This window comes from Chinchilla lanigera, unplaced genomic scaffold, assembly GCF_000276665.1.
Source record: "Chinchilla lanigera isolate Chin_1 unplaced genomic scaffold, ChiLan1.0 scaffold00014, whole genome shotgun sequence".
Classification (NCBI taxonomy): domain Eukaryota; kingdom Metazoa; phylum Chordata; class Mammalia; order Rodentia; family Chinchillidae; genus Chinchilla; species Chinchilla lanigera.
Genome location: NW_004955415.1, coordinates 18025103 through 18035743, shown reverse-complemented (window position 1 = coordinate 18035743; position 10641 = coordinate 18025103). Strand labels below are relative to the sequence as shown.

Sequence of the window (10641 nt, the reverse complement as noted above, 5' to 3'; positions counted from 1 at the left end):
TTTTAGGTTGACAGCATGCATTGCATTTTGGAATGGAACTCCTTTAGATCTTCCGTAGAGCCAGTGAAGACTCCTTAACAATGAGCAGTAAAAGTGGCCTTCATGTCTGTGTGAAAGCCAAATGCTTATCCCTAGCCGAATTTCATATTGTGTAGCAGCTCTGTGTTTACTGGATACTTCACTGACTTTGGAAGCTCTTTTTCACTTGATAATCTAAATGTGGAGGGCAAAGGAGAGGTTAGCTCATTCCAGGTACCAGGCAAAGAGCAAAGGCATCTCTATGTGGAAGAATGAGACTTCGGTAGAACTGAACCAAGAGCGATTTCATGTAAGTACTGCTTAAGTCTTTATGTTTGCCTCATCCCTCTACTTTTTCAATGTGACAGACACTTGACCGCCTCCAGCTCTTTCCCTAACCCCCATTTGTTGTGATTAGGTGGCCTTTGGCAGAAAGCCTTCAAATGAAGTCTCAAAGTCTCAGCATATAATGTTTACTCACTTTATGCAAGCGACAGGGAACTAAATATGAACTTTGGTAAAAGCCTATTAATAATTGATGAATAACGGGATTATCAGGGAGCAGAAGGCAGCATGTAAAACAAAAACCCACAACACTTAAGGTCTCAATAATCTATGAAAATGTTTCCGCGGCTAGTTTGTGTCAATGACTATGAACAGCATGCTAAATCAGTCCTTCAAAAGTCTGTCTATGACTATTACAGGTCTGGGGCAAATGATCAGGAAACCTTGGCCGATAATATTGCAGCATTTTCCAGGTAAGCAAAGATATTATTAAAATTTGTATTTAATATTATACAAAGTCATTGCATCAAAATAAGAGCCAGGTTTGTGCTGATGGTGTGGAATTATTTTCTTCCAGATCTGTGTTTAACCAAGAGAGGAAAATTCCTAAAAGATGCGAGAAGCCTTAGGTTCTTACATTGTTCAAAAATATTCCAAGCCTTGGACAAGCATGAAATATTGACCATAAAATGAACTTGAAATTTCATCATCATATTTAGCTTACACATAAAAATAGCTATAAATTCTAATGACTCTTCTTTTTCTCTGACAGTGGGTGCTCCTGCTCCGGGTGCAGGAAACTGTTAGTGCAAGATAGCCATCTTATCTGATTGAACTACATAGACCGATTGCCTCAAACACTCCCATCCTGTTGGCTTCCTGTGTTGTCATTCATATTAATTACTGTTGTCTAAACTTTCCCTTTAGATTTCAATTTGTCTATGGAGCATTAATCTTTCAATGTAGCTGTTTCATCTTTCCTCCAAAGCGCTTCATCTCTTGTCCAAATTAGTTTTCCCTTGACTTTCATATTTCAAGGCACAAGATGGTGGGTGTCATGGGTTTATGTTTTCTGTTTGTAATAAAAAACAAGAAATAAACTTGAAAGGGCATTCTTCTCCCAGCAGATAGAAAAATGGTTATTTGTCGTAGTATGGGAGGAGAGTGTTCTATACACTGCACCCTTTTCGGCTCTATCCATTTTCCATTATGTCCTTTGATAAAGGCAGCAAGCATTGTAGCTACTCTTTGATGACGACAAGTTAAAAAAAAAAGCACAGAATATCTAGAGAGAAAGAATTTCCTTTTCTTTTGATTTTTTCCTTTAATCTGGAGCAAAATTACCACAGTCACTTTTCTATATACAAATGAGGAGAAATGAAATCACTGTAACAAAGGTGGTCCATGGTTCACTCCTCAGTCAGTGCAGGAGCTGGAGAAGGCTGACAGGTAGAGGTCGGGCTCTCTCTCCAACCCTTGTCACCATTGACTCAGGAGCTCCCTGAAACCCACATGAACTCAACAAATGCCAGAAGTCATGGGAGGGGAATCTGATTAAGAATGGAGAGTTCTGAAATTATGCAGGTTCTTTTCCCATTATTGTTTAGTATGTTGGGCCCCGTCCAAGGTTTTGCTCTTGGGAGATGCCCTTTCTCAGGCCTACGTCAGTTCTGTGCACTGGGTAATGTGATGTGTGTCTGAGTGATCTCCTGAAAACTATCCTTTCATCCAAATCATCCACTATAACCAAAGAAATTGCAAGTTCTTTACAGGTATGGGGCTGGTAACTCAGCATTGCTCCTGGTGACAGCCTATTCCATTTTTATTCAGCCTTCAGCCCCTCCATCGGGTTCTGGATATTCAGTAATTAACTTATGCTTATTGCAGTCTCCACAGGTGAGACTCTGGGCTTCCAACAAGCTTAGGACCAAGCAGTGAGCCACAGGGAAAGTTCTTGCCCTCAGGAGTTTACATTCCAGTGGATCTTTGGTGTCCTTAATGCTGGTGGGCTGAATTGATGCTCCCAGAGGAGCACTCAGAGAAAGAGCAAAGAGGAACAGAAGAGCAGATGGGCCACCTTTGTAACCTAGAAATTCTGCAAACTTACTGAAGCACGGAAGGCTGGTGGCATCCAAGTCGTGACCCTGGAAAGTGTTGGTGGCTAATGTGAATTAGACCGCATTGTGGTGAATACCATATTACCATTCTACATATGACAGAGTAATGTAGGGGCAGAACACGGATAATGGCAATTAGTTTGCAATGCCCTCTTTCCCATGAAAGCTTATCATCCTTGTTTTTTCAGTTTTAAGGAAAAATAAGTTATTTATCAACTACAGAGGACTGTTGGTGTTCTTTTTATTATCAAGTACTTGAGTTTGATTGATCAAATAGGACTGGTTATCTATCTAGAATCTCGGTTCCTTTTTTTGCTGTGTGACTTGCTGGGGGGCTTGATGCCTTGCCTTGTATCATCTAGCTGGTCTCATGGGATAAGAATAGATTTTTCTATCCGGAGTGTGGCTTTGGGTGGATAGCATGAGGGAGATCATCCTGAACTTTTTTCATTCCAATTCACATAAAGACAGCAAAACAACCAAGCTTCACATAACTCACTGTGACATGAGGTCAGGGCATTTCAAAGACACTGATGAAATTTATACACCTCCCCCCACCACAAGTACAACAAAAGGTCATTCTCAGTGACAGCTTTTATCTCTCTGTACTCTGATCTGAGGACCACATTCTAGAGTTCTGGAGATATGGGCCACTCATGTGACCCAGCATTTGCTTGAAGATCTTTCTGGGTAAGACTTGAGATTCTAATATTATTATGACAAAAAATTATACAAAGACAAACAAATGGAACCACCCAGGAGAATGCAGTTTCCTACTGCAAATATGACAAGGACAGGGCAGATGTTAGCTTGTCACCGTTTTCAGGGCCTGACCTGATCGGGATTAATTCAAAAAAGACCAAACAAAACAGTATATCGATTCTTTTACACATTAATTTAGAGTAGCCTTCTTACCCATGCTCCGTATGTATTTTATAGGTTTTGGGGAAATTATAATGGATATGAAATAATTCTACAATTTGGGTACTTAGAAGCCCTCATAACTTCAGAAATGGAGCCTCTTCTTTTTCTTATTGTGGTATTTACTGACCCTGAAAATTGTGTGATTCTCTTTTCAATAACTAATGGGTAAAAGTGATATCACCTCCACTTCAATATTTGGGAAGCAATATAAACTTATTGCATTTCTAGTATTCTTCTGCTATGCATAAGTGTTACAAAATCTATCAGATAGTATCATAAATTATTTTTTGCAGGATGTTTTAAATTTTTAAAATAGAGAAGTAAGGTGAAGAATTTGGGATGCAGTGTGGCATGACAGTATTTTAGGACTTATGAAACTTGAATTCACTGTGGACAGTTGATGTGATCTGTAACCATGCAGCCTTAAAGAGGTGACTCCTAAGTACCTTTAAAGAACAGCCACTTCTTGGGGAGCTTGTATATCTCTTGATTTTTTGATAAGTTAAATTGGAGGCCCTTATTGGATGTAAAGTGGGGTCCTAAAGTCTTATTAAAGCTTTGTTATCTTTACCCTGTTTCCTTCACTCAGACATCTAATTTTCTTTTTTTAATTGTTTTTAAATTTGAAAGCAAAAGAACAAAAAACAGAAATGATATAAAATTCCAAACAAGATGATAGGAAATTAATAATCTTTATTATGTTGCATATTGCTATCTTCAGAGTAGTTGCTCAGATTACCAGCTATAGGCATGCAAAATTGATGAAACGACATAAACACTAACTGTTTCTTTCAATGAACTAATAGAAATTAGTACTACAATTATCTTAGCTATTTTGAGAAAACTTATTTTCTATCCTTTGCACAAGGGTTGATTATTCAGTTGGTCCATCTGTTTTGTCCATCTTTACAGCCTTTTTCTAAAGTGGGGGCCCTATTAGAGCACAGTGTAAGTTTGTAGTGAAACACTATTTGGTGTATGCTTGTGGGAACAGTCATTTAACTTCAAGGTACACTAGGGTGGGATTTGGAAAGCTTTTGGAACTGACAAGCAGAGTTTTATTATGCTATTTGGAAAATTTTAAAAAGTGGAAGACTCTTTAGAGGCCATACATTCCCCCACTCCATTGGCTTTATCTAATTTTGCCCAGGAATTGCATTTTTGCGTTGGTGGAATAGTCTCTGTAAATATACTCAAGATCAGAAAATAGTCTTCATGGAGAAGCAAGAGCCTACCGTTATTAAGGTCACTGCGCCACCAAGTGGGCAAGTATAAAGCTGTGTGGAGATCGGAGGATGGAGTCTTGCTTTATAAATGGGGACATGTCCTTTAAAAAGGTCGCTTTTGCCAAACTCTCTCTCTCTCTCTCTCTCTCTCTCTCTCTCTCACACACACACACACACACACACACACACACACACTCACACAGCTGATGCCCTGAAGCGCTGAGCGTTCCCTCTGTAAAAGCTTTCATTGTTCCTCCAGCTCCAAGTAAATATTAATGCCTTCCAAGGCTGCCATGCCAATGGCTGCTATTAAAACCTTTCTCTCTCATTCTGAGAACACACTTAGAGATTATGCATCATAAAAAATACCCTCCCTTCAAGGATTCTGCCTCTCCCCCTCCAAAGCGGAGATCAAAGGATCATGCTGTGAGGGTTAGTGAAGAAGAAAAGGCTCCCTGCAACAGAGCGTGTGGTGCGATGTAAAATAATGACAATCATGATGTTCAAAGGAATGGCATAGAATCACACAGTAAAACTCCTTTATTATGCTTTCCAGGGACTGGATGTTTTTATTTTATTATGTGAGGAAGGGTTAGATGCAGACTCTTAACTAATTCACAAAGCAACATTTAATGCAGAGTTTCTTCTGCTACAGGGAGTATGTTTCCACTAGGAACCCTTTGCTTGGATACCCCATGACTAAATCTCACTTCACCATATTTACTTTAAAATCTAAAGCTCTCTGGAAGCAGAGTTGAATCTAGGAAGTGGCCAGTGAGTGCTGGTCGGGTGTGTATGTGTCTATTCAATGCACTTATTATACAATGGTCATTAAAAGGAAGGCTATATTTTCTTCAGTTTTAATCAGTTACTAAGGAGGAGAGTAATGAACCCAAACAAGTAGAAGATATACACGTTGCTGAGAGGAAAGAGAACCAACTCTCCTGTAAATTTTACTGCTGAACTTTTGATTGTTGGGTTGTTAGTCATTTTCATTACAGTGCAGAAGAATCATAGAGAAAGCCTTTGAAAATAATTTTCAGGAGGGAAAACTCTTTAAGCCAATGCTTTTTCTCTTAAATAACATATTTGATGAAAATATTCAAACAGCTCTGAGATTTTGAAGAAAGTAAATTATAATTTTGAAAACAATTACCTGAAGCTACCATCACAGAAAAGAAGATGAAGTAGATGTAGCATATCTTCCAAAACTCTAACCTCTGTGTCTTTGGATACCATCTTCAAGATGGTCTTGGGGAAGTGAGGATCACGCAAAATCCTGCCTGTGAAAGTTTGCAGTGGCTTTGTTTAGGTCAACTCCAAATTGGAAACAGTTAAAAGATGGCTTTGCTTGGGAATGAATAAACAATCTGTGGTGCCCTATAAGGTGGAATGCAGCTTACAAACCAGGAGGCACAGATTCTTCATATATGCAGCCACATGGCCAGATCTCAAGTGCAATGTAAGAGATGGGTGAAGCCAGATGATCAAGCTTATTTACTGTGTGATTCTATTTATATCATGCTGCAAAGTAAAACTACAAGGTCAAAACACAGATTAGTGATTGTCAGAGGATAGAGGTATGGAGTTTCATTATTAGAAGACATAAGGAAATTTTTTTTTGGGGGGGTGAATGAACTATTCTAGATCTTGATTGTCCTGGCATTTATGCCACCGTGTGCATTTGTGACAATTCACAAAACTACACTCACATGGGTGAATTCTACTGTATATTAATTATAATTTAATAAAAATATTGCCTGGGAAATTCACTATCTTTTTTAGCTTTTAGCTAAGACACACAAAACATTGTATATGTCAATGAGGTACCATGCAATATGCAATATAGATTTATATTGTATAATGTTCATTGTCATCTGATTGTTAATTTTCCATCTTAACAAGCATTAAAATACCTCTCTAACCTTTAAAGTAACTTTCCTGATGAATACTATATTTTCTCTTTAATTAAAATGTAATGCCAGACTTTTCGTTATGCTTTTGAAATTATAAAACTTTTTTTGCAATTCCAGGTGGAAGCTGTATCCGCGGATACTCCGGAATGTTGCTGAGGTCGACCTCTCCACTTCTGTTTTAGGACAGAGGGTCAGCATGCCTATCTGTGCTGGAGCGACTGCCATGCAGTGCATGGCTCATGTGGATGGGGAGCTTGCAACCGTGCGAGGTAGGAGGAGGGCTCTTGCACAGGGAAAGAAGAGAACAGCAGCTCCCTCTCTGTGTGCATCAAGCAAATATCTCCTTGATGTATCTACACTCAGAAAAGTTCAACTCATTGGTTCTTCCATCCAAATGCCTGTTCTTGCACATCCTGCTCTTTTGTGGTCTAGTTGTGTGGAGCTCTGGGCAAGACACTCTCTCTGTGCCTTGGTTCCTTGACTGCCAAATGGGGATAAAAGTAATATCAGCCTCATTAGCTTATTGTAAGGATTGTGTAAGTCCATGCATGTACAGAGACTGGCACAGAGTCGTGGCTCAATTAATGTTAGTTGTACTACTGATATTAAAGTCAATACATCTCAGGAAACGGAGGTGAGAGAAATGACTCACCCAAGGTACCTAGTTAGCGACAGAAGTGAGATTCAGCCACATTTTACTACACTATTTCAAATCCCTCCTGCTCCCCAAACTAAAGGGGTTGGCACAAGGAAAAAGCAAATTCAGTGACCCATGGTTTTGGATCATGCTTCTTTTTTATGTAAGGGTTACATTCCTGAAAGAGCATTTCCAACTGCTTTAGAAGGGAGTGAAGAGAAAATCAATATGATGTAAAGAAATCTCTTACCATAGCTAATTTATTAACTTTTTAGTTACCTAGCAACAATGAACTCTTGAAAGCCTGTGCACTGATCTCCACAAGTTCTGCTTTAGGAACTCTTTACATATATGTCGGTGATGGATTCTACTTGATGTTTGATGCTAAGCAGGGCAGGAAATGAGGGCCAAAAGGGCATGAACTAAATCTAATGCTAAAGATTGATTTTTATTTTTTATCTTAAAAATTCAAAAAACTAGCAAAACAACAATGAAGACAAAATCAAAACAACAAAAACAATACATGACCTTAAAACAAAATGGTAGGAATTAACAATGGTTGCCACATTACCTACTGTTGTCTTCATTGAAGTTGTTCAGTCCACTTGACATAAGAATGTAAGATTGCACAGTCAAAGACAGTAACAAGTAATAAAAAAACACAACATTGGAAATGATGCAGAGCTTCAACATACAAGGTGGTAGGAGTTCAAGCTAAAGACGTTTGTGAATTCACCTTTCTTCTTGAAATGCAAGCTGCTAGGCAGATCAGAATGGCACAGTGAGGTTACACATGATATACTAAGGCCAGAGTCTGGCGGCATCTTTAAATCTTAGTGGGTGAGGAAGTGGCCTTGGGACTTGGGACATTTGTTCATGATCATCATGAAATACAGGCAGAGAGAACAGTGGGAGGTGCGGAGTGGGTGAGTGTCTACCTAAAGTCAGGATATGATGTCATAACCAACAACCAAGGAAACCAAAGCAACCAAGTGAACATAAAATAGCCAACACTTTGGTGAGCTAAAATTTTCATTAAATCAAAAGCAAATGACAACTTTTTTGAAAGATGGAATTGCAAGAGATTAATGCCCATTCTACTTAAAGGGCCCTTTATGTTTGAGCAAGAAATAACATCATTCCCAGGGAATAAAAAGATATAGAATGAACAAAAGCTATCAATAGGAAATTTAAAAATGGAGACACTAAATTTTAAACAGATGAAAAACTATCTCACTAAGAGCAAAGAAATATAAATCATAATTATATACTTCAATTTTTAAATGTTCATTTGTTATTTTAAGATTATACAGTATGTTGAGTTTAGGGAGAAAATCCCTTTTTAAACATTGATGGAAGGAGTGTAGAGTGGAATAACTGTTGTAAAATTAACTTTCCACTGTATCTCAAAGCTTGAAAAATGTGAACTCCATGTGATTCTGTAAATTGTCTTCTAGGAATTTCAAGGAAATAATTACTGTTTTGAGGTAAAACATTTTTACAAGGATCTTTATTTCTGTTATTTTTTATTTTTTAATTTGTACTTTTTTTATTTTAAAGAGAGTAGTAAATGAGAAACAAAGAAATAGAACAGTAGCAGCATACCAGTATCACAAACATAAACAAATCAAAGCAAGAACATTCAAAGTGATACAGTCTCAAGACAAAATAATACAAATCAGCAGTGGTTGTTACATTTCATATAGGCAGAAAATTTGAAAATAATAGCATCATAACTGGAGGTAGATTTTGCAAAAAAAAAAGGAGTTCTGAAAATGCAGGTAAAGCTTTTAAAAAAAAGAGTGTGATGGAATAGAACATGATTACTATTCAATATTTTTTAAAAGCAGGTACAAACAACAGTTAGGGACTAAAATATATTTAAAGCTAAAGATGCTTACTACAGTTTGCAATTGTTTATGCATGATGAGATTACTTTTGAATTTTGTTTCACATTTCAGAATTTTTTTGATTATTTTGTAAAAAGGAAATAATAAAAATTTGATTTTTAAGGAAAGAAAAATGAAAAACTACAAAGAGAATGGAAATAAAGGGAAGTAGAGAAGGCAATAAATGGAGCTTACTTGTAAGACACCCTGGAGCCAGAAAATTATTTTTACCTGTATATATTCTTGTATGTGGTATTTGACAGGTGTCATTGTTCCATTCTGTGGCCAAATAGCTAGAGTTCCAGAGAAAGCAGATTTTCATAGCTAATTACTAACGGGTTTATTCTACAACTTACTTCTAGTGGTTCCAGGTCCCTTGCTCCTTATTCTTGGTAAAGAAACACTGGGAAGAGGAAGAAAACTTACTTGGAAACTGTGACTTGATAACCCAGGCAAGACTTCAATGCAACATTATTTCCTCCCAGTACTGACCAAGAGGGGATACTAAATACTCACTAGAGTCTGTTCCTTTAGGTTTAGTGATCAATCCCTTATGTAGTAATTACCAAGTCCTAGGCACTGTTCTAAGTACAACTTGAGGATTAAAGCAATGAATCCTCATAGCAGCCCAGAGAAGTAGGCTGTATAACTGTGCCCGTTTTACACATGAGAAACAGAGGAAAAGACTAGCAACTGAGACTTGCCCAGGGTTACATAATTCATAAGTGACAAACGTAGGATTCAGATCCAGGCATTCTACCTCCAGAACGGGGGCTTCTAATCAATCATTGGTGTGCTGCTCTGAATGTTTAGAAAACCCTCGGAAGTGTCATGAGGAGAAGACCATTCATTTGTCAGTTACAATCCTCTGGAAACAGTTAGGCAATGTAAGGCAGCCCCTGCCTAAGAGGACAAAATACACAAAAGAGGACAATTTGAATTAGATGGAAGAGGCAGGATGATGAAAGCATAGAGATACTGAGGTTAGAGAGAACTTCAAAATGGCAATGGAAGATCATATACACTACACCCAAGATCTAAGTCCTCCATCAAGTCCCTATCAAACAGTGATGTCACAGTTTTTTTTTTTTTTTCTACTCCGGTACCGGGAACCGAACTCATGACCTTGCGCTTGCCAGGCAGGTGCTTTTGCTGCTGAGCTAAATCCCCAGCCCCAGATGTCACAGTTTATCTTAGAGATTTATGGTAAAAATCCCCTGCAAAGACTTCAGTATTCTCAGTTTTTATCTATGTTCCAATGAGCCCATATGGGTTATTGATCTGTTTAATATTTAAATGAATTATAGTGGGGCACCATGGTGAACACTCATAATCCCAGCATGCTGGAAAGCTGAGACAGGAGGATCACAAGTTTATATCCAGCCTGGGCAACTTAGCAACTTGGCAAGACACTGTTTCAAAAAAAAAATTTGGCTGTGAGATAATGGCTTAGTTGAAAGGAAGGCTACGTCCCTGAAGTAGATGCTGTTGATGCACTAGATGTACTCCCTTTGTTACTTTTTATTTCTTGTAGACTTGCAACTTTCTGCATGACATTTTCTCTAGCAGGATGAGCCCATGGATGGGTGAGTTGGAGGGAGTAAAAGAGAGGAAGTTCTTCAGCCAATG

At 38.1% G+C, this 10641-nt stretch overlaps 1 protein-coding gene across 2 annotated transcripts in view; it reads left to right on the top strand.

Annotated features, from left to right (window-relative positions):
• The first annotated feature begins 592 nt into the window (after positions 1–592).
• Positions 593–10641, top strand: part of Hao1 (hydroxyacid oxidase (glycolate oxidase) 1) — a 53361-nt gene continuing 43312 nt past the window's right edge. For both annotated transcript variants that reach the window (XM_005380860.1, XM_005380859.1), the window contains exons 1-2: positions 593–776; positions 6604–6755. In XM_005380860.1, the coding sequence (XP_005380917.1) occupies positions 634–776; positions 6604–6755 (295 nt within the window). In that variant the 5' untranslated portion in view covers positions 593–633. The remainder of the gene's footprint in view (positions 777–6603; positions 6756–10641) is intronic.